The 25,644-nt window shown below is 37.2% G+C and overlaps 1 protein-coding gene across 3 annotated transcripts in view; it reads left to right on the top strand.

Annotated features, from left to right (window-relative positions):
* Positions 1 to 25,644, top strand: part of GALNT14 (polypeptide N-acetylgalactosaminyltransferase 14) — a 306,041-nt gene that overhangs the window by 64,205 nt on the left and 216,192 nt on the right. The window contains exon 1 of one of the 3 annotated variants that reach the window (XM_087965199.1): positions 22,443 to 22,579. The exons of the other annotated variants lie outside the window; for them this stretch is intronic. Coding sequence (XP_087821325.1) covers positions 22,538 to 22,579 — 42 coding nt within the window. The 5' untranslated portion in view covers positions 22,443 to 22,537. Of the gene's footprint in view, positions 1 to 22,442; positions 22,580 to 25,644 lie in introns of those variants that run through there. 3 annotated transcript variants of the gene reach the window in all.

The following is a 25,644-nucleotide window of genomic DNA, read 5'->3' on the forward strand; positions in this document are numbered from 1 at the left end:
TATCCATCTCCCACTTCACCATCTCATTCTTGTTTTGTTCAAGCGTTGTCACTCTGTCATCAATATTTCCAATTTTCTCATCTCTTTGATTGTCTTTCTCTTCCAATTTTTGCAATTTCTCATCTCTTTGATTGTCTTTCTCTTCCATTTTTGCAGTCTCTCATCATACTTCGCCATCATCTGTTGGATGTTTTCAATTTTTTGTTCAATACTCCCCATCCTTTGTTCAATACTCATTTTAAGTTCTTGAATTCCTTGCATAACCGTCGTTAGATCCGTTTGTCCTTTATCTTGCTTCGCCATTGTTGAAAGTCGTCCTCCAGTTGATGGGGAGGCAGGAGCAGAAGTTGATGCTCCAGAAGGTAGAACTTTCTTACTCATTTGAATAGCTCAGAATCTTCCCACTCTTTTAATCCAGTTGGCAGTGTAACAATTATAATCCAATTAGGGAAAGGAAAAACGTAAAAAGAAAAAATCAGTAAAAAAAAAAAAAAAAAAAACCCAAAATTTAAAAAGGAAAAAAGTTTCAAGGAAAAAAAGAAAAATTTCTTTCTTCAGGTTCTTCTAGACCTTAATCCTCAGTTGCAATAGTCAAAAGGAGAATAAAACCCAATAATATTAAAAAAATAACAATAATAATAAAAGGAAAAAAAAAGAAAAATTCTTCAGGTTCTTCACACCTTAATCCAATTGCGAAATCTCAAGAAAAAAAAACATGGCCACAAAAAAAAGTATATACATACAAAGGTAAAAAAACAAAAGTTCCCCCAAAAAGAAAAGAAAAAGGAAAAAAGAAACAATATTCTGAGGCTTTCCCTTTAGAGAAAAAAAAAAATGAAAAATAATAATAATAGTAATAAGCAAAAGTGTACAAATATTACAAAATACTATAGGGTTGAGGAGGAGGGATAAAAGCTAACAACAAGTAAAGCAAAAAGCACACTGCATTTTATTTAAACATCCAAGGCTCTTATTATGGCTTCTCCACAAGTTTCAAAGCCAAGCTTCAAACATTCAGTTGATTGTAGAAATCCCAAAGAGACACCTGTGAAAACATTCTCCAGAGTTCCTCTCTCTATCTTATCAACTCAGTGTCCTTGGGAGAGAGTTTCTCACAGTTCTCTCAACTTCAAGTAAAATATTTTCAAGCCTCTAGTTGGCAGTGTTGCAGAGTTACAAAGTTTCTCAACTCCACTCCCCTTCTTCCTCCCCCAAAAAAACCAATAGAAAAACGAAAATATGTATATATATATATATATGTGTATATTTAAAAAAAGAAAAAAATTACTAAAGGAAGCCTCTATTAAAAATATAAACAGTCAAAAGGAAAGGTAATTATAGAAAGAAAAAAACCAGTCTGGTTACAATTACTAATCACAATAGAAGTTCGCTAGAAAAAAAAAGTAAAAAGCCAAGCCTCATTTTGACATCTCCTAAAAAATCGCCACTAAGTCCATCTTATCAAATTCTGTCAAAAATCTTACAGATTCCTTCTTCTTCTAGGGTGTCCTTATCCCAAATAAAAAATAAATAAATCTCACCAGCCGATACACTTTCTCTTTCTTTCTTCTCTTCCTTCGGAGCTGTCCCTGCTTCAGCAGCTTAATGGCTGCCTCTCCGCCGATGGTAAAGGGGCTTCTTCTGGATCCACCAGGGACTTGCGGTGTCCCTGTGATCAACAGAACGCGCCCTTACTATCACCGTCTCTACAGGACGGTTTAGGTCCGTTAGGACCGACCAGGGCGAAGATATCAGCTGTAACTTCGAGCCCCGAAATTACAGCTGTAACGCGGCGACGTGACTCCGCCTTCTCCCCAAGTGCATTTATATTTCTAATACTCTGATGTAACTTTCTTTTTAAAATTCATTTGTAAACTTATCTGTATAAGTGAATTCCATATTTCATTATATTATACAAAGTCTACATTTATAGGCAATCCACTCAATCCACACACTTACTGTAGGTGGAAAGTGTAATCAGATGTTTAATCTATTGAGCACATAGGGCTTTGCATTTATCTTTCTGATGCTGCAATATTATACTTTGGGCCATAGATGGGACACAGAGAATCTATTTAAAGTGGCCTGTTGTCACATTTTATGTAATAGGCATGTAATTGAACATCGTTTGAAAATTTTGGTGTTTTTTTTTTACACAGTCATACTATTTTATCCTAGAACATAATAATTACAGAACATTGTAAAAACATGTGTTTTAAATACCCTGTTTCTCCAACAATATGGCCTCCCCCAATAGGAAGTCCTAGCATGTTTTATAGGCATGAAATGAAATTAAGCCCCTCCCCCAAATTAAGGCCTATATTAAAACATGCGAAATGGGGGGAATGGTGGGGGCTTGCCGTTAGGAAGTACTTTTGTTGCACACCCGGATATGCTGCTGCCTGCGTTGACCCCGATACTAAGTGCCTCACCAACGCCGAGGTCAACATCCAAGCTGTCGCTGCCCGCCCGCCCAAAGATGCAAGTGGGGGGAATTAAGTCACCCCGAAAAGACAGCCTAGCCATTTTTTTGGGGCTCAAAAAATATAAGACCCGGCCTTATTATATGAGAAACACGGTAAGCATGATCCTTGTTACATTTATATCAGTGCTGTTTTACTCAGTCTTTTTCTATACAAATATAATATCAGTCCAATACAGTCTAAATGCTATTTTTTGTTGTATATATGCAATTTGAGGTCCATTGACATTCTTGGCTATAGAATTTAAGATGGTCTCCTGTTGTCTTGGCAGTATAGGAACTTTTAATTCTTTATGCCCTTAATTTCTTAGCATTTGCATATCAAATTGATTTGTTGGTAACAACTAATAGCAAGGTTTTTTTTTAGTTTTAAAGGATTTAACAAGTTGTTGTAATATTTCATGTGTCTTGAAAGATGAAAATTCTGTTGATCCAAACAACATTGTTATCAAATATTGTAGTTATAAATATTGCCATTGGATTACATCTGATAGATATTTATCTCTTAACACAGTGTATGTTAAAGATTCATCTTCATTTCCTATCAGTTGGTCCAAAGTCAATATTCTCACTTCCATCCATTTTTTAATATCACCATATTTTCCCTAATTTTTAAAACTGGTTTTCCCTGTAAAGTCAATTTAGCCTGGGAAAAGGGTTTATATCTTCTTTTATTGGACATCACAACATATTCATCACTTCTAATTGACATAATTGATTCCAGAGCTACTAGAGTTCAAGTGATCCAAAAACTGTCTATCAACAAAAGGAGCCATACACAATATTATATTCTGAAGTTGTCCAAATCATAAAATTGAAACCAATTGTTGGCTTCCAGTAAATAATACCCGAGAATACTTGACTTTAATACTTGACAATACATAAGCATGATGATTGGAGAAACTGAATTCTCCCTCATTAATTGGTAATTACATTTTCTGCAAATATATTCTTGAAATCAAGGATTTAGTTTCTGAAAATATTCTTCAGATATATGAACTGGAATTACTCTCAGAATATAAATTAATCTGGAAATAATATTCATTTGGAGACCATTCAATTTTTCCCATAGGGTGGGATTTAATAACATATATGAAGAAATTCTATATATTTTATTTATATTACATTCTACTAACTGAATTATATTTTTGGTATGCATACACTGTACTGAGATATTTAATGGATTTGGTGCAAAGATACAATTGATATTCTTTAAATGGATGGTGGATAACAAAATTTTCACTTATTGGCATCAATTCTGATTTGGATCAGTTAATAAAATATCTTATATTTTACTAAAGGCATCTGTCATTTGCATTAATGCTGGAACAGTAATGTGAAGTTTAGAAATAAAGAATATCATCTGCAAATAAAACCAGTTTGTGTTCAGCTAAGTTATGTACTACTCTGTAGATATCCCTATATTATATAAGGTTCCACGCAGATATTAAAAAGCATAGGTGACATCCTTATTTAGTATCAGGTGTGCCCAATCTGTGGCCCACAGGGCAAACGTGGCCCTGAACAGCTAGCTAATAATGCAGCCCTGCAAGATTGTAAACTTTTAATATTATTATGTCATTTATATATAATTAACTATATTATATAAAATTTAATGTGGTCCAAAACAATGCCTCTTCACTCACTGCAGCCGGGCAAGCCAAAAAGATGGATACTTATTCACCAAATAATAGGAAATAGCAGAAAACATTCCATTAAACTTTACTTTAGATGTACCTAAATATCCATCTATGAATTTTGCAGGACAGTTGAAGCTATTTAATACGGTAAACATGTACTGTTTATATATTTTGTCAAAGGCTTTTTGCGCATCTAATGATAAAAGTACAACATTTTTTATTTTATTCAAATCTATTAAACCTATAAGTAACCTATTGTTGTCTGCTGCTTGTTTAGTTTTATAAGCCTTACTTGACCTGTTTCAAATCCAGGTAACTCGGAAATAACTTGAAACCCTAAAATCAAATCAGAGACAAGCTGCTGGGAGATTCAGGAAAGGAGTTGTGGAGCCCTCAAGGGTTGTAAACTTTCTACCAGTGAATAACTTGATTGGATTTGAGGAACAGTGTTCCTTTCGTGTTCCTTGGGCTTGGCTAACCATGCAGTTGCCATGAAGGAGACAGCTCTGTCATGGAGTTAAAAGCATTCATTTGTGTTCATTTTTAAGCAGCACAAGTGATAATGGAACTAGTGTAAGAGGAAAAAAATTCTGTCTGGTAATGTTTGTGTGTATGTGTGTATGTGTGTGTGTGTGTGTGTATTTAAATATGTCATAAGTGTGGGGGAATGGGTATTTTCTCTGTATTTTTATGAATGTGTCTTTATGTAAACAAATGCCCATTCCAGAGCCATGTGCTGCAATGTGTGTTTAAAAAAGCCAGTATAACAGTTACAAATAGGGAATTAATACCTCTCCTGTTTTGTATGTGTGTCATCGTTATCCGCATATTATCTTGCCCCTTCCCAATGCTCCTGAATATTCTTATCATTATTGTTGCTTTTTTGTTTTCCTCTATTTATATCACTTTTTCTTTTCTTTTATGAAGTCAACCTGATTGAAAATTGAGCAGGAGAGAAGTTAATAAAATTCAGGGACATTATTATATGTATTCATCAATGCAAGGACTCCTTAAGTTACAACAGTTCATTTTAACAATGGTTCAAATTTATGACAGCCTTGGGAAAAGTGACTTTTAAGCTGTACTCACGCTTATGACTGTCACACCGCCCCTGCCATCACATGATTTTAATTGGGTGCTTGGCATTTGGCTCACGTTTGCAAATAGTTGCAGTGGCTTACTGTCAAATGATCATGATTTGCAGCAAAAAACTCCCATTGGGAAAGCTGAATTGCTTAATAACCACTGAAAAAATTATCGTTAAATCGAATCCCAACTTGACTTATGACCACAGTGACTTACAATGGACATTCTGGACTGGGGTGGGGGCATGATAGCAGTATTCCAGTATTTGAAGGGCTGCCACAAAGAGGAGGGAGTCAATTTATTTTCCAAAGCACCAGAAGGCAAGACAAGAAACCATGGATGGAAACCAATCAAAGAGAGAAGCAACCTGGCATCAAGGAGAAACTTCTTAACAATGAGGACAATTAACCAGTGGAACAGTTTGCCTTCAGAAGTTGTGGGGTTTTTAAAAGAAAAGACTGGACAGTCACTTGTCTGAAATGGTACAGGGCAGTGATGGCGAACCTTTCCAGCAATGAGTGCCCAAACCGGAACAAGCGAGCATGCCTGTGCATGTGAGTGTGCTGGAGCGCTAGAAAACCGAAGACCAATTGGCTGGTGTGCACATACCTGTTTTTTGGCAGTTTTGGCCCATTTTCAGCCCATTTTTTGAGCTATTTTTGGCCTGAAAATGGGCCAAAAAAGGCCTGTTTGGGGGCATTTTTCAGGTCATTTTTGGTACGTTTTCAGGCTGTGTTTTGGGGCATTTTCAGGCCATTTTTCAGGCCAAAAACAGCCCGATAAGGCCTGAAAACTGGCCTGAAAATTCCTCAGAAAACAGCCTGGAAAATGGCCTGAAACATGGAGACTTTTTGGAGACCAGTTGGCCGATGCACGTGCCCACTGAGAGGGCTCTGTGTGCCACCTCTGGCACACGTGCCATAGGTTCGCCATCATGGGTATAGGGTCTCCTGTTTGAGCAGAGGGCTGGACTAGAAGTCCTCCTATGTCCCTTCCAGCTCTATTCTGATTGATTGATTTGTTGGTTTCAGTTTTCATTGTAAGCCGAGCACTACTGTACAGATAGCAACTACATGTAGTCCTCAACTTACAACAGTTCATTTAGGGACCATTCAAAGTTACAACGGCACTGAAAAATGTGACTTGTGACCACTTTTCTCAGTTACGACCTCTGCAGCACCCCCATAATCATGTGATCAAAATTCAGATGCTTGGCAGTTGATCCATATTTATGACTGCTGCTGTGTCCCAAGAGCATGTGATCCCCTTTTGTGACCATCTCACAAGTCAATGAAGAAACCAGATTCGCTTAACAACCAGGTTACTAACTGATCAACTGCTGTGATTCACTGAACAACTATGGCAAGAAAGGTGGTAAAATGGGGCAGAGAAGAAAAAGTGAATGCCAGGATTGGCATGACATGGAACAGCTGCAGTTAATCTCAATCTTTGTCCCTAAATGATTCTACTAGATCAATGGTAGATTTTTGTACCTCCCTGCAAATATAGTAGCCCTGTACATTATTTGTAAGGTGTGAGGGATGGTTGGTGGGAAATCAGTCTCCTTTCCTAAAGTATCTTGTATAAAAGCAAGAATAAGTACCTTTGACTGTAGAACTTTTGCTTCTTACCATTTATGACTAGATAAGCACACTCTAAACTGCACTAAGACAAGGAAAAGCTGGCCTTTACTCTCTGAGAGCTGTCATTATTATCAGGACGATATCTCTAGTTGACATAAGTTATATATTATAGGTCTAATATACAAAGAAGCCATTTCCCCTATTCCTTGCTTCATTTGTTGTTAGAAACAGGTACTTTGTTTTGAACAAATATTTCCATTTGCTACTCCTTTTGAACAAATGCAAATCTTGGAATTGTCATGCTGAAATTGCCGAGAAATGGCAAAAATGACAGTAGAGCAAAGCCTTGATTCAACAAATGTGCCCTCTACGCACTGTTTTCATATTTTAATGCAAATTGTGTTAATATTATTACATCAAATACATTAATTGGGTGCAGTAATCTGAGTTGTAAATCTTTGGTGGCCTTCTAATTGACCGCTTGTAGTTTTATTTCTACCTGGGATTCAGTTGTATTATACACAGTGAAAGACATATCTGTAGTGGTTTCAGTGGCAACACTTGGTAGAAAAGGAGTGTACAACTTGGCATCCTGACATGTTATGAGAATTGACATAAGGCAGCATGTTCTTTTAACCATTTTGGGTGTCATCAATGTAAATTGTACTTCATCACTTAGTTTATCAGTTTTGAAGTGCCTTGCATGTTTCATGTGCAGTCTTGATGTAATTAATAGTAGAGTTTGGACTGTGTGGCAGTTCTTAACCAATTGAAAATCTCATATTAAGGGAATGGTTATAGCAGCCCCGTATTTCTCTTTCTCCAAATAATTTGTTCTTAAAGGATTATTTGTTACTTTACCTTCCTTTCCTCCTTCTAAATTTCTCCTTAAATTTAATAACAAACAAACATACAAACAAGGGTTCATTTACAGGAATATTCCCACATTCCCAAGCTCTCTTTAACTCCAAACTCTGAAAAGCTACTTTGTGCTGGTTCAAAATATTTAATCATCTTTTGCAGCTTTTCATAAGGTTACCACCACTTGTTTTCCAAATCCCCAAGTGAAGGTCTTTCATGCAGTGTCATTAGGCTCGCAGCAGTTGATATGCAGTTGGACATAACTCTATCATACCATAGCTAGATCCCTCTCAAGAGTCAGCAAAAAAGTAACTTAGAGTCACCTAAGAATCCCTTAGGTGAGACAGCCATTGTAGAAATGTGGCTTCAATCAATCAATCAATCAATCAATCAATCAATCAACCAAAATCTATATATTCCGAGGAAGGGTAGAGGAAATACTGCTCTTAGACAGGCAAGCGTTCCTCAAGCCAGCAGGGCTCATGATCACCATGGCTGCCTGTTAATGGAGAATCTCTTGGTTACATAGATTTTTTTTTTACCCAGTCTGACATCCTCAACTCTAGCTCTCATCTAGACTTAAGGAAGTTATTCTATGGGAATAACAAAATCATTGTTTTGTTTATCATTACATATTTAAAATCAAATGCTTGAGTCTCCGGAGACTATATAGTGGTTGTTGAGAATAAGAGAAATGACCTTATGATAAATAAGCAAGCTATTACTTACATGAAAAGGGCTGAAGCAATCTTTATGCTCAGGAAACAAGATAATATTGGAAATGTCTCTCCCTGATTCATTAGGGTATAAGAAGGAGGGGAGGAATAGCACAATCAGATCTTCAAGTATCTGTTGTTATCACTAAACTCAACAATGTATAGTTCCAGTCTTCCCATAGGGTTGGCTTTCTAATCCATTCTGCCTACTGGAGCTAACAATGGTCAATGCAGTAGCTCATCATTGAGCTCGTCCTTTTGCCATTGGCAGCCATTAGTCAGCATATGGAAGAACTTCAAGGAGAAGAACATGGATTTCTTGGTCAACAAGACTACATTGCTGCTAGATATTGCGAGAGGGCCAGAGTCAGAGTCCATGCTTTAGAGATGGATTCTAGCTCATGCTCTACTTGTATAACTTCACTTGTCAATAGAATTGTAGGCAAACTTGCTCAGCACAAAGAAGTTTCATGCAGTTCTATAACTGGAGTAAACTGAATTTCTTCACCCTCATACATTTTATATATGTTGGTTAGAACACCCAAAATTACAATCAGCCCCGCTTTGAAGATAGTGATTGGAACCAGGGATGTTGTAATTTAGCATATCTAGAGGACAGCCAACAGAAATAAATAAAGGATTGGGTGAAAAAATACTTTCAAGTGGTAATAACAGTCTGAGAACTGACCAAAAAGCCATCACTCAGATAAGCCTTTTGAGAAAAAGCGATCTATAGCCAGGTTGCCATTGTTGAAAGATTCTTTCCCTAGCATCTGTGACATATTTGGAAGAAGCATCTAGAAAATGTCCTTAGAAAATGATATAATTGCTCAGATAGATATGGGAGAAGTTAATAATTTCCAAAGAGTTCCTAATTTATTGAGTCCGGTCTTTTTAATCTAAACACAAGGGGAAAAAGATTTTAGAAATCAATCAAAAATAAAAGTTAGGAAAGAAGAGAAAAAAATGAATCTGAAAACATGTCATCTAGAAACATGCACGTGCATTTCTATTTGTTGAAACCTGTTTGCATTGCTTTACAGACCAACATGTATGAAATCAGACTTTTCCCTTTCTTCTGATATGCACATTACTTAAATGATAAAGATGTTTCCTTTCTCCTCTTTCCAGGCACTAAATGCTTTAAGTTTATACCTTAAAAAAGAAAACAATAAAACAAACATATTAATATTTTTACAAGTAAAATGTACAAGTAAAAAGTAAAATGTCAATCATCAGTCAGCCTTTAATGATTGTGTAAGGACGGACACTAAGAAAAAGTAAACAGAAATAAAATAATCTCCTCAAAGAAGCTGATCTCTCTCAGACTCTGCCTCGCTCACTCGCTCACACATACATCCCATATATATCCCTGGAACTATAAATGCGTACCCTTAATTGGATTGTTTCCTCTTCCCCTTCCTTCTCCCCCCTCCCCCTCCCTCTTCCTTCTCCTCCTCCTCCTCCTCCCCTTTTCTTTCTGTTTTTAAAATCTGGAGAGATTAAGTTAAATGTTCATGGAATAAGAGAAAAAACAACGGAAGCTCTTATTATCTATTTACTCAATCATATTCTGGTGATCCACCAATGCAGCTTTTTCCTTGTCTTAAAAAGACCCTCTTCCTTTCTGCTTAGAGCACCAGAGGTTGTTCCCCTCCTCCCTTCTACTTCCTCCCACTTTCCCACCTGCTTATGCCAGAACTGTTCTGATGGAGCCAGTAAAGCATCCCACTGGAATTAAGGAGGCAACTGATAGCTATAAAGGGAACAGTGGGAAACAGTTGGAGGAAACCTCAAGAAAGGCCACTGCTGAGCATATTTTTTTAGTGCAAAAATCTATCTTGATCAAGGCTCCCTGAGGCAAAAGAGGCAGCATGTGAGACTAGCATAGAAGAAGAGCTTGAATGGCTTTATATTGGTTTTTTGTGTGTGTGCTGTGTAGTCTTGGGGCCATTGAAACTAATTGTGTTTTGAGACAAAGAGAAATAATGTAGTATATAGAGTCTGTTTCCCCCTCTCCAATAATTTTAAAGTGGGAGGGTTATCTTAGATATACAGAAGATATCAGTAGTTTTTAATATCTATTTTTCCTTTTCTTGGGAAGAGGGAGCGGATTCACGATCTTCTTTAAAGATAAATACGGTAGTAGTTTATACAGTTGGAATTGTGGCTGAGGCTGTTGCATGAAGTTTGCTTGTTACAATGAAGAGGAATAAATGAATGGGGCTGTGATTAATAAGAGAATATCTTTGAAATAATGAGGTGCAAATGTTTAGAGGTTTAGGATAACTGTGAAGCAGAGTTTGCCAATTGAAAAATGTATAAGGCAAATATTAAGAAAATTATCTACAAGAGTTATTTTTGCAAGGCATGAAAATAATATGCAGCCATGCTTTATGGAAAGGTATAAAAAAAGCCAAGGAACATGAAAGAAGACAGCAAAAAGGAGACACAGCAAACTTAGAAAAAAGAGCAGAAATAATGAAAAGTGCTGTAAGTAATTCTGCACAGAACCTTATTACAATGGTTTTTAAAGCCTTGAGAATGTATTATTGCTTCCAATATATTTATTATTTAACCTGTCTTTCTTGAAAGGCTAAATCCACATCTTAAGAAATCACTTCTAAATCTTCAGAGTGTTCCTTAAATGCATGTAAAAACTGCAAATTACAGTTTCTCTTAATTGCATATTTTTTCTCTCTGAGCCTATCCATTTTCTGTTTTGGGCTATTTTTTGTTTGTTTCATTCTTGCTTTAGAAACTGTCATTTTTGCTTGTGTCTTTCTGTTCCTTGGCTTTTCCTTATGGGCAATCTGTACTTAATCTCAGTCACATACACAACTGGTTCACACAAAATATGCATTATAGAGCACAACAGCTTTGCATGTCAATACCGGCACAAACTACATTTTTTTTTATTGAAACAAACCAGCTGGAAGAGTTCACTCTTTTTTGTAGTGCTGTGGAAGGTAAATAGAGTTCAATCACTTCCCAACACAGTGATTTTTGAGAAAGTTTGATAAAAGATAGCATTGTTTGTCTGCTCTAGCAGCTTTGAGGGTTACCACCTCTCCAATTGCTGCATGGCTTGGATGGGCTTTGCAGTGATTTTGTAATGTCAGTAAAGGTCTAAAAGCTACAGGAATTGGAGCATTCGATTAAGTCACACAAAGACTACAGGATGACAAGGTCAGTGGAGCTTCTTACCTGTTTTGGGAGAAATACATTTTCCAAAGTGAACAGGGAATTTGGAAGGGCTCCAGTTTGTCAGTGGAGTTTTTGAAATATGGTACTCAAAATTGTGCCCTGCTTGGATTTCGTTCACCTTGTGTAATAAAGTTACAGGCAAAATAAATAAATCAACATCAATCAAAAATCTATATTTTTTTCCACTAGGATTTCAGCTCTTACCTTATCTATAAGATAAATGAGGTTTATAGGTGAGCATTTTATATTTTATGGGAAATCAGGAATCTGGCAGCTCCTTTTATACCTAATGCCTTGTTATTAAAAAGTTCAGGTTTTTGTGAACTACTGCTTGCCTCAATAGATGCAAAGAGTGCTTGACTGTGATAGGATTTAAATTGGAATGGAGGTAATGAGAGGAAAGAAAGGTTGGTTATGAGAGACAGATTACTAGTGCCTTGTGAATGAACAATGTGTTTGTAATGTGTTAAGAGTTTGCTGTGTTCACAAAAGCTATGTTAGTCCAAAAAGGTGCTAGCAAATTCTACCATTGATAAGTACGATTCTCTTCTACAATAGAAAATGAGCCAGGGAAGTGTAAAGGTTGAATGAGTACTGAAGAGGCTCAAGTTCCATCCTGTCCTTGTTTGTTTGTTTATATTTGTATATCCTCCCTCTCAACCTCTGGGTAGTGAACAATAATTAAAACTTAGCCATGGACATTAACTAGATTATCTTGGATCAGGCCTTTCCTAGAATCCAAGAATCAAGAGTTACTATGGGAGAAAACATAGAAATGGGAGTGCTATGCAAACTGGTTTGAATATCTAGAAGAAAAGCAGAATTTCTATCTGATGAATAAATGAATCATATCAATGTTTTTTAAAAAAAATCTTTATTTTTTCCAATGTTTGGGAGGGAGATGAAGGCTGCCTTCTATCTTATAATTGTGAAGGTTTCTTATGGCCTTCTAGAGGTTGGGTGAAAAAGCTTCTGAAAGCTTTTGTCAAAGAATTGTTGGGAATTGGGAATTGAGTTTGGAAGCACTAGTGTTTATATTTGTTTTAGTGTTAATGATCAAATGTAATTTGTAACATGTTACATCTGTTTGACATATTATTAATAACTATAAATCAGCTGGACACCACTAGAATTGAGATAGTGGATAAATGGCTTAAAATAGTAAAATAAAATAAAAAGTACCAGGAGCTACAAGCGTTGAATAACCTGGGCATCAGATGATCCTAAAGTGATTTAGTTCACTCTTTTGTGTTGCTTCATATCCAGGTATCCAGTCTGTTGCCTCATTTTGTTTGTTGACATCCAGATGTTCCTCAAAATTATCCATACTGTCCATATCACTCAAATGATCAGTTCAGGTGTTGTTTTAAAAAATCAGGCATGATTTATTCAGGTATAAAAGGGGTTTTCTATTGTTATACATTGAATTTACCTTTTCAGTCCACTTACTCATGTGATAAATGGATACTGTCTCCTTCAACTGTGTTCTAACTAAGATTACCAAAACAGGTAGCTTGGAGCTATCCATCACCTAATACGGTGCTGAAATCTACTTTGCAGCATTTCCAAATTTTGTCCTCTGTGAAATAGGATTTTGTTTTTCTACTGAAGTCTCAGGGCTTTTAGGATTTATTTATTTATCAGTTTCTGTTGGTGTTTTTAAGTGAAAGTGTTGGAGGCAGGAGTTGCGACTGATTTTTTTCCCAATAACACATCTTTTGATCAATCTATTTGTTTACACTTCCTGCTTGGAAAAGCCAAAAGAGATAATTATCAATGATCTTCTATGTAATTTAGGAGACCAAAGATGCTATGGTACAATGAAGACGGTGGTATCCAAGGGTTTGGAGGGTGGGCAGAACCAAGGGCTAGACTGATGAAAACACTTTTGCAACATTATGATATAAGCCCTATCTTTTTTCTACCTGCATACACAATATAGCATACATACATACCGTATTTCTCCAACAATACGGCCTCCACCAATAGGAAGCCCCACCATGTTTTATTGGCATAAAATCAAATTAAGCCCCTCCCCCCAAATTAAGGCCCATATTAAACATGCGAAATAGGGGGGGGGGAATGGCGGGGGGGGGGCTTTCCCTTAGGAAGTACTTTTGTTGCATGCCCGGATATGGTGCTGCCTGCGTTGGTGGGGCACTTCATATCGGGAGACCTTCCGCCACCGTTGCTTTCCCTTCTCCCTTGCTGCTGCGGCGTTAGAGCAACGCCGCAGCGTTTGGCGCAGCCACATGCGGCCAGCCAGGGCTCCTCCCTGCAACCGGAGCCCTATGGAGACACTTGCCTTCAGGCTCTCCTGTCGCCGCCTTCCCTTTGCCTTCAAAGGTAAAGCAAATTATTTTAAAAACGACACCCTACTACAACAAAGCCTCCCCTGCCTGAGAGGGCAGCCCAACCCTATGTGGGGAGGTGAATCTCCTGGGGCCGCAGCACAGGATCGGCCCACCTCGGGAGAAGCGCCCAGCTGCCATCCCTGCCTGGCACCGGGCAGAGCGTGAAGACCTTCGCCTGGGGCGCCCAGCGCAGCTGACAGGCAGGCCCTCCTTCCCGGCAGCAGAGCTCTCACCAAGGCAGCGAGCACCTCCCTGCTGGACCCTCCGCTCATCCCGCCAGGGCCACGCCAGAGCCATGCGGGCTGGGCAGAGCCAGGAAAGTGACCCGTGGGTGCGCGCCCGCAGCTCGCTTTCCCGGCTCTTTTTAATTTTTTTACACTGGTTCTATGGGCGTGGCTTGGTGGGTGTGGCATGGTTTGGTGGGCGTGACAGGGGAAGGATACTGTGAAATCTCCATTCCCACCCCACTAACCTGCTTTCTAGCTCCGTTCTCCTGTGCAGGGCAACAAAAGAAGATCAGCTGATCAGCTGGGACTCAGAAGGCAGAGAATGGATGGGGGTGGGGCCAGACAGTGGTGGTATTTGCCGGTTCTCCGAACTACTCAAAATTTCCACTTCTGGTTCTCCAGAACTGGTCAGAACCTGCTGAATACCACCTCTGCAACCAATGCAAGAGGATCACCCTGAACATCTGAGAATTATCTTCTAATTGAAAGGAACTTCAAAAGCAAATTCTCTTTCACCAAAATGAATGAAAGTGAGTGAGGAAAGTAGGAAGGCTTTCATTCTGCTTTGGATTTTGTACATATCATCAGCTCTGGTCCTGGAAAGGAAGATTGTGATAGCTTCCTTCCAAAATCCTTGATGGCCAGGCATCAAGTCTGGCTTGAATAGTGTTTTTCAAACTTGGCAACTTTAAGATGTGTGGATTTCAACACTTGGAATTGCCCAGCCAGATTCTGGGAGTTGTGGTTCACATATCAAAGTTGTCAAGTTTGAAAAACCCTGGGCTAGAAAAAAGGCTCTTCTGGGAGAGATAAAGAGAATATTGTATAAATACTTAGGGATAGATAAAGGCCTTTTCCAAAGGCCATGTTATAATGGTGAGAAATCTGGATGGATACTGTATTGCTTTCTTGAGAATGGAGATGAAGCCAGTATTTGCAAACAGTGATAGACCAATGGCTTTGCATGTTCGTAAATCTATCCCACCTTGAACAGAAAAACACCTTTCTCTGCTAGAAATTGGATTGATGATAGAGGTATGGAGTGGAGAATCTTGAAAAATGGCCTGACTGCTTGTTAGCTACTGGCACATGGAACAAGAAAATTTAGCACTTCAAGATTTTGTTGCTAGTTTTTCCTGTCTTCTATACAGTGAACATGTATTAAATAGGCTTGACACGTTTAACCTGACATGTTTAATCTTGTAATTTGGGAATCTGAAATATCAAAAAATGGAGAAATTGATTGCAACCAAATTGCATCTGTCTGAAATCTTACTTAATTTTCCACAAAGGAGATAAATCACAACAAGAAGTGTACCAGGCAGGCTATATTTTTTCTCTTCACCCACCTAGCCAGCTCACTCTTTTATTATTGTTCTGTTTTGTAAGTAACAAAGACAGACCATATGAATTTTTTTTTGAAGTTTGATTGGAACATTTTGCCCAGAATCACGAGATTTTCTAAGTACCAACCAAGCCAGCTGCAAAGAGATTTTCAACTTTCCTACCTAAAGGGAAGCAAATGAGTGAGAAATTGTAATGAAATTCTACAACAGTCTGTAGTCAGTCAAGCAGTACACTTATTGACATTTTTCTGCATTCAGATTCCAGAGGAGAACACCCCTTCCATACTATTTCAACAAGGCCTTGATGGTGTCTAATCAATCACATCAACGTCTGTGATACTGAATATATTCTTGTTTTTAGTAGCCAGGCCATGCTTTGCAATGGCATGCTTCTCCTGCTACAACTCTGTGCTTGAAATTCAGTCTGAATCTCTTCTTCCCTGTTTTTCTTTGCAATTCCAGCAGAGGTTATGGATGCAGATCTTTGTTGATATAGATCTATGCCTACTTCATATTGAAAGATGCAAGGGGCTTGGAGTTGGAATATGGTCGACTAATTCAGAAAGGAGTGCAAAACAATGATTGCTATTTTTATGTAATTATAGTATAAGAAATCCTTGATTTCCTAGACATTACTTTAGAAGATTTTGGTTGTTGTGGACAAGATCTGTCCATATAAACGTGCATTTTCACATGGCGAAATCCTATTTGCCATTTTACTCTCATATAAATCTCATTCAGATTTAATAAACATTCTGCATGCTAGAACCCCTCCCCTTCTCTTTTCTCCCCTCCCCCTCCTCCTAATCTATTCATTTGAACATTTATTATATTTATACATCACGTTTTCCCCACCAGGCCCATCAAAGCTGTATGTCACTTAAAGTGCTAATATGGAAAATAAGAAGAAAAAAAATAACAATAGCAAAATGAAAACCGAACGAGAACCTTCCTTTAAGCAAGTCAGAGAGCAGCCTTCAAATCTGTGTAAGAGCTTCCCATCTACCAATTTACTGTATGATGGACAGCAAGTTATGCAATGAGAAGAGGCAAGCCGCTTAGAACTGAATAGGTCAAAATCCTCACCTTGGCTTGAGAAAAAATAAATATGAAGCCAATTTTTTTTTAATTATCTGCTCAGTCCTACTGCTCAGTCTAGACAGTGGCTAGACCCTGCCTGTTATTTCCAAACATATAGTTCAAGATCTGAACAAGAGACCAATGCAATACAGACTGCTATGACCAGATCACCCTAGAAGGATATAACTAGGCTATCAAAGATACTCATGATCCCATCAGACATTTTTGTATTTCCACAGCATACTTTGTACTCTCATCTTTTGAGGGGGGGAGAAATAAAAGCCCTATTTTTAGCAGCTGTCAATTCTTTTGGGGGGGGGGGGGGGTAGAGATGCATTTTACTAAGTCTTCAGCACATTTTCAAGAACCAGAGAATAATAACACACAGGGTTGGAAGGGATTTTAGAAACTATTTATTCCAGCCCTCTGTCTACTGCAGCAATCAACTGCTCCGGCTTTCCGATTAGGACATTTTGTTTCTGTCCAATTGAACATCAGGAAAAAAAATCCTTGTAATTTAAGCCCATTGTTTCTTCTGCAGTGTTTTGGAATAGTTTTGAACAATTCTGCTTCTGGAACTTGCTCAGATGGCGAAATTGGCAGTTTTGATTAGAGAAAAGACACTGATTTATTTTAATGCTGTTTGGAAACCACTTTCGGACTTTTTGTGTGAGATAGAAAAAAATGAAATTATGATGATTTTGATGATTAGAAAAAAATAATATTTTTTTTAAATGAAAATAATGTCATAACCCTAGAGTAAGAGGTCAGTTTAAATTTATACTTATAACTGTTGTAAAAGAAAAAGAGAATAATTTATTTATATTTTATGTATTTATACATTTATTTATCAAATTTAGGTACTCCCCATCTCACTCTCAGGGTGACCTGGGGTAGTTTAGAGATTTTTCTTTGTGTACTTTTGGCTTAGTTCTCTCTTTCGTTACTTTTTTTGTGTTTCTCTTCATTATTATTTCTTGTTACAATTTTAGAATCGTTTTAATGCACAAATGTAAAAAAAAAATCTAACACAGTTATCCAAAATGGACACTTCTGTCTCCTAGATGAGAATGCCTCAGACATTGAAGAGAGTGATCACATCCTCATACAGGTATTCCTCATTCACTGACCAGAGTTGGGACTGGCAACTCCATCTCTAAGCACTATGGTTGCTAAGTTAAAATTCATGTGATTGTTGGGCTTATGTCACTTCCATTTCTGTTGCTAAGTGAATCAATGTCATTAAGCAAGACATGTGATGGTGACTTGCGTTTACAGTTTTGTATCCTCTATTAATTCAATTTGTAGTAAGCCAGTTGTGAAGCTCACAAAAGGTGATCACAAGACTACAGGAGGCTGTTATTTCAAAAGACAACTGGATTGTTTTTTTCCTTTGAGGAAGGAGAAAAAAACATTTCACTTCTCATCCAAGAAGCTTCATCAGTTAGGATGGTGAAAGGATAGCTACCTTAACCTTTCCTGTTTTAATTCAGGGTTCCAGTATAAGAATTAGCAAGGAGATCCGTGGATGCATGTTATCACAAAACTGACAGTATGGCCAGTTAGCTGTTTGGCAGAGAGGAGGGAGCAATGGGAATCAAAGTAGCTGCCTCATTTTATTCTCGTCAACTGTCCTCGAGCTCTATTTCACTCTACACCTTTAGCATAAGAAGCAGATATGTATATTTCTTCTGTAGATATATTTCCCCAATCTGGATATTCCAGATGCTTTGAGGTGATCAAATTGCAGAAGGCTGCTATGGGTCCTCCCCCTCCCAATCTAGGAAGGAATGCATTCCTGCCTTTGAACTAAATCAATCTGACAGTGTAAAAACCAGCTGATAATGAAAATCTTTTAAATCTTATGATGGTACTGAACCTGGTCTCCACAAGAGCTTTTTATCAATAATTGTTTAAGTTATAGAGATTGGACCTTTCACACATAAATCTGAAGCAAGCTTATGAATTTAGATTCCTATGAGTGCCCGGTTAGCATAGGCAATGGCAAGGAACTGTGGGAGTTGTAGCTTAAATCATCTGATGGATACAAAGTTGCTTCTGCATTAAACCAAAGTTTTATGCTAAGTGCAAAAGATGCAGTAACCATGGATTAAAATTTTATATATTTTTTCTCAATCTTGTAAAGACATACTGAGAGAATACAAAATATGTGCTCCTATTTTACTTCAATCAAGGTGTCTTTTTATATTGCAGTGTGAAAGTAAACATTTCCAAATTTAAGCAAATCAAATCTTTATTATGGTGATAAGGCCAGTAATCAGATCAGTAAAACAGGTAAAGATGAGAATATGTAAGGCTTAAAAAGGAAATAATTTATAGAACTAAGGAGAGGTGAATGGTACATATAGGTACATACTTGGGCAGCCTAGAAGAGCCACGGTAGCGCAGTGGTTAGAATGCAGTACTGCAGGCTACTTCTGCTGTCTGCTGTCTGCCTGTAGTTTGGCAGTTCTGGTCTCACCATGCTTAAGGTTGACTCAGCCTTCCATCCTCCCGAGGTCAGTAAAATGAGGACCCAGATTGTAGGGGGCAATATGCTGACTCTGTAAAACTTTTAAAGAGGCTGTGAAGCACTATGAAGTGGTATATAAGTCTAAGTGCTATTGGTATTGCTATATATTTGCATGATGGTCAGAGAGGAGCTGTTTTCTTTAGGAGAGGGTATAAAAATAATCCAAGAGTTTTCTGGATTAGAGATCAATAAAAGAGGTTGTATCTCAAGGATTTGACTGAGCTGCCCTCAGGACATATACATAGGGGAGTATTTTTGAAGTCCTCCATCACGATGGCAGAAAGTACAAACAAACATCTTGTTTAAGAGTATTTCTAGTGTTTTTAAAGCCTAATGGCAAAAGGTCTCAAACAAGACTCCTAGGAAATGAACCATGCCAATAACTTTTTAAAAATCAAGTTCACTTAGTGGTCTCTAACAATTGTTAGAGCCAGATGGAAAGAAGGCAAAATATATTTTTTTAAAACCTATTATATTCATGGAGACCAAACCCATCTCTAAATGTACCTTGGGTCTGTGAGGATAGCTCTAATAATGTCTGACTGGATGATCCCAAGAATGTCAGTTTGTTGAAATACGGACCTGAACTCCATAGATAATTTTCTTGGCTAGAATCCCATGTAGTAAACACTTTGTATTTTGTTCACAATTTCATAAAAGGTTGAGAGAAAGCATACAAGCCTCCAGCATTCTGTAGATTTTTCTATAATGGTAAACTATAGTTTTGAATTATGTCTGGAAACAAAAAGTCATTAACATGCCATAGTAGCCAGCAGTTCTAACTTTCTAACTTTCAGAGTGTAAAGTTCAGTGCAAGGACTCAGGGCATTCTCAGGAAAAAGAAGTGTCATTGCAATGAAAATTTATTTCTTCTTCAGTGGCTTAAATCAAAATCACCTGAGCTTTGGACACATAGGATGTAAGGTAAGAGCAAGTAGAAAAATGCAGAGAAATATTATCCCGAACAGTATAAAAATGAGATTTTTCTTTTAAAATTGTCAAGAAAATACCTACCAACTTGATACAGTAGCGCAGCTACCATTAGAGTTAAAACATTGGATTGGGATCATGCAACTCTCTCATGTTGGCTTGCTAGTTGCTCTGTCACAGCCCAGCTGCTTCATGAGATACATGGTTGTGAAGATAAACTGGGGTGGGTGGGTTGTATAGCATTGACCTCTGATGGGAATGGTGCCCTATGAATGAAGAATTAAATAAAATAAATGAACAGAAAAGTTTATGAGCAGAAAATGCATCTTTAGATTTGCAGTAGATACAATATTGCAAGATCTCTTATTTTAGAATTCTTTTACTGGCCAAGTGTGATTGGACACACAAGGAATTTGTCTTGGTGCAAATGCTCTCAGTGTACATAAAAGAAAAGATATATTAGTCAAGAATCATAAGGTACAACACTTAATAATAGTCATAGGGTACAATAGGCAATCAAATGACACTAGGAAACAGTCAATATAAATCATGAGGATACAAGCGACAAAGTTACAGTCATACAGTCACAAGTGGGAGGAGATGGGTGATAAGGAATGTGGAGAAGATTAATAATAATAGTAGTGCAGACTTTGTAAATAGTTGGACAGAGCTGAGGGAATTATTTGTTTAGCAGAGTGATGGCGATTGGGAAAAAATATTGCATATCTCTTATTTTCAATCACAGGCATTTGTAGCTTTACTTTATGTCTTACTATACAACTAAGGATATCAGAAGAATTTTCTTTTAGGATTTTTAAGGTAAACTAATATGAATATATCCATACATAGACTTATATGGTATGAGTTGCCTGTAACTAGCCAAGAAAAAAATATTTTGGGGTCATAGATGATAGCTCAGTGAAGATGTCAATTCAGCATAAACCACTGTGAAAAAAGACATATTCAGGTAGCAGCTGCTCAATTTGTTACTTCCATTCTTAATATTTCATTTGAAATTTTCCGTTCTTGTTTCAAAGAAACCTAATACATAATTTCCATGTATATATTTAAAGAGACATGAGTAAAAACAAGGAGAAGTTTGGACACCTTTGACTTTATACAAGATGGCATATTTATTTGAATCCAACTGAATTAACTTTCATTGAGAGAATTTTTAGCAGTGCATAAAACGTTTGCCAGCCATGAATGATACTAAGGATAGTAAGGATGACTAATGGCCACTGTTGGGTTTCATACCTGTCACTCGGTGGCTGCATTTTATGGCGTCTCAGCCTTAAACAAGTAATTCTATATTCTTGTTACTTAAAAATATGATCCTCAATAAAATATGATTTGGGTAGGTTTTTTTTTAAAAAAAGAATAAAACTTGAGATTGGTTTTAATTAATTGTATATGGCCATGCAGTCTTTTCTTAATAACATTTTGCAGGACAGATAGATCTGGAGAAATATTCTCATAAAAAAAGGACAAAAACACAAAAATATATATTACCCCCCCCCCCCTAGATGAACACTGACAAATCAATTGCAATGATAATGTGTTTTTATGTCCTTTTTAGTTTACATTTTTATTTCTTTGTCTAGTTCTATTTTGTCTCTATTCAATTTTTTTCTTTTGTATTTTAATCTTTTGAATAAAATAAAAAATATGTTCAAAATGAGAAAAGACTGTTCTAGGGAGGGAGGAACAAAGTTTTATTCTATTGGAAATCAGAAAAAAAAACACCTTGGTGATAATTTTGGGAGGGGGCAGAAATCAATGATGACTAATACCAAACTCCAAAGTGGGGAGTTGGTAGTTTCCCCCCATATTCTTTTCTCTTTGTATTTTACACAAGTTTCACAAATGCTCCACATTGTTTCTCTTGCTTTCCTGCCAGCAAATGTGTAGGACTTTCTTGCCAAAAATAAGAACTGATCTCTTGCAGAGGATTGCACATTGCACATTTCTGTTTCCCTCACTCATGCATGTCTACACAGGGACATCCCCACAAACACACCATGCCAAAGGAGATAATACCTGAATGGGAAACATTTAAGAAGCTCTGTGTTATGTTTATAGAGCTTTCTTCTATTTTAAACATTATCACGTGGTACACTTGCAAAATTATTATGAAGCCACATGGTAGGCTTTTGACTCCTCCCACAAATTCTACTTATGTTTGATATTTAAAAAAAACCTTCCTCACTCACTTTGCTCTGATTTGCTGTGCAAGGAATAGTGACTAGTTTTCTAATAAGATCTTTACAATCCAATTATCACCATTCATTTTCTAGCGCATGCATTAGCAAGCTAATATTGGAAACAAGCCCTCTTCCCCGGAGGAAACCAGACAATAGACTGTCCCATTGTTTCTGATCTTCCTTTTTAGGAGCCAACATATTGATCTCCCACCAATGTTAAAAATGGATCTGTCTCCATTTCATGGGAAGATGACATTACAGTAAACTTGATGAAATAGCAACTTGAACATGAATACAGCAGGACACGAACCCTTTGGCGTTAATAAAAGAGTGGGTATGGTTTCACCTCATCAAATATGTTGGTTTCATCTCATCAAATATGGTAAAACTTTACAATTCAAGGAGTGTATCAGGCAGATCCACAAATTGCTTAAGAAACATTGTTTAAATAACTTTTTACCCATTGGCTGCTGTAAAAAGCTAGAAAAGCTGTCTATTTAGGATTAAATAGAAGACAATATGTATACATTTATTCATGAACTAAATGGGTTAGTTGAACATAAACTAATGGGCTACTTTACGGTCAATGTGTTTTACTAACACATGGAGTTCAGTAAATGTTCACTAGCATACTGGGTGAATATAATCTTTTCCAGGTTTATTGTAACCTGGACTTTACATTCTTGTACAAAGGCTTAGGCTAGGAGAAGTGGCATTTAATATTGGCTTTTTCTCTGCACCATGTTATAGTGAGAGCCTGCTTACTTCCCCAGATTTTTGAGATTTTTTAAAAAATCTGAGAATAGACATCTCAAGCCTAAAAACATTGTCTCTTCTTAAACTCTGTGAGAACCCTGACTGAATTATTTCAGAAAAGTGTGAAGGTTCTTTCCCCCCCTAAGGACTGGATGTACAACAGCATAGAAGATAATTGTACAAAATGCTTTAATGTAGCACACATTTTTCCTAACAATAGGCTGTTGTTTTGTGTTCACTCCAACCTCCTAGTGTTTGCAAATTGATGTAGCACATGAATAAGTCTTTGAGGGCTAGTCTTTAGGACAAATAAAAGACATACAACCTTTGCCTCTCACCAGAAGTTCTTGCTCTTGTTGGAATTAAGTGCTGCCTCAGTGTGGTTGCTCCTTCTGGTTGTTGCAAATTTCAGTCCTTGCACTAAGCCAAGCTCCAGGCAGGAATCATACCTACAATAGGCTGCTTGCTATAGTTTGTAATCCTGACATTTGACTGAGAACCTTCTTGCCTGTCTATAACAGTCGTATGTTTCCAGATATTGCTTTCCACTTTGTCTGCTTGTTGTTGTCTTATCCTTTTTCTAGACACCCACACACACTAGGTGGGGTGAGGCCGCCTATGGATGTCAGCAGGATTTTAGAAAATTAGCCAAATACCTAGACTGCCAGCATGAAGATTTGTGAATAAATTGTGTGAATTGAGAATGAATGAATGAATGAATGAATGAGTATATATCCTCTTAAGATTCTGGGGCTGTAAACATTCACAGCCCTTTGGGAGAATGGATGAGATGAACCTATCCTTGAGGAAGTAGGAGTAGGAAGCATTTCTGCCTGGCTGCAGCAAATTTACACGTGCATGCATGCGAGCGCAAATCGTAAATCACCAGACTGGTAGTTACACCAGTCGGAACCCACCCATGACACATACTTAAGTAACCTTCTGGGAACCAAAAAGAAGCCATACCAGGAGAAGTAGGGTATCCAAGAGGGAAACTACAATTGATTTTAGGTTAAATCATGATAGTCTAATAAAAATGAATGTCATTCCTGCTGATGTGTTTAATACTTTCCCATTCTGTCATATGGATATGTTGGTGCTATATTGCGTTTAAGTAAATGCAATATATAAATGTTGCATAGAATAAACATATATTGAAGAAAATTACATGAGATTTTTAGAAATTGATATATTTTAGAAATAATTCTTTCAATACAAAATGTCTGTGGAGGGTCTTAATCATCCAAGTCATGATTATCCCAAATGTGCTTTTCAAAAAGGAGCTGGACTTTCTTGGTTTTTCCATGAAAACACTTTGCTTCTTATCTAAGAAGCTTCTTCAGTTCTGATTGAATGGTGGAGAATGGAAGGATTTATATTCTTTGCAGGCATCTGGTAGTTAGCACTCTGAAGGTTGGTTGTTAGATCTCTTGAGAGTTGTTGAAGCCAATTGGGTATTTATATGTATCATCAGAATCACCTGAATCAACGTACAAATGGATCTGGAACCTTCTTAGGACTGTGTTGTAGACAAGTGGTGTCATATGCCTCCCCCTCTTGTTGAGAGAGGGATGTTCAATTTTAACATAGATTGCTTCTTTGATCCCTCTTTCAAGCCAGTGGTCCTCTCTGTCCAGAATGTGTGGATTTTGCTGTCTCCAAAAGAGTGACCTTTGTCTTTCAGATGAGATGGATTGCTGAATCCTATCCTGATAGCTTTGTTCTTCTGTGTTGTGCCATGCATTTATGAAAACTTAATTTCATCAGAAAAATAAAGGAAATACGTTTGTTTGTGAACACATATTCACCCTCAGTACAGCCCTGATTGCTACAGTTAGAGTTATTATTTTTTAACAATTCTTTTTGCCACAAAAAAGCTGCATAAACAAAATTAGGTTGTTAGTTCAGGCCATACTGCTTTCCAGGAGCCTTTGCCAGGCCTAACCTGAAAAGTGAGGGGCTGAACTTGTCCCCCAGGGCCTTCAGAGGATTTTTAGGAACATGCTACTAAGTTTCTATGTGCATGGGGGCTGATTTATATCACACAATGAAATTAAAAATATTGTGGCATTACAGATAACAAGGATACCAGATACTCATGTAATTCTGGGAAAGAATTTTTCTTTTTTTCTTTTTGAACATCTATTTCATTAAAACAAAAAAAGCTTTGTAGATTAAAATCATCCCTAAAAACCTTAGGCAAATTATTTGGGAAGCGTTTGTTAGATACACAGATATACATAATTATATGCATACATGCAGACCAATTAAAATAGAAACAAAACAGTGGGATTGCATCTGGTTTTTGTTTCATGAAAGTCCCAACCTGAAAACTATATATGCTACAAAATGCTTGCATGTCTGTCAGCAAGGTCAGGGTTTTGTGCTGCATATTAAATGAAAAATCATTTTAAAATAGAAACAACTGAGCCTTGCTGGAAATAATATATCCCCTGATGCACATCTTATGGCTTTGCTTCTGATATCCACTTCAGCAGAACAACATATCCTGATTCTCTTGCTGGATGATGGCGAACCTGTGTTTTGTTTTATTTTAGTTTATTTAAAGCATAATGAAACTTCTGCTGAAAAATCTTCATTGATTTTTGATGGTCAATTAACAAAAGGGATACATGGGA

This window comes from Notechis scutatus, chromosome 1 (assembly GCF_049901735.1).
Source record: "Notechis scutatus isolate UNSWTSFEM ecotype Mainland chromosome 1, rNotScu1.2, whole genome shotgun sequence".
NCBI lineage: Eukaryota > Metazoa > Chordata > Lepidosauria > Squamata > Elapidae > Notechis > Notechis scutatus.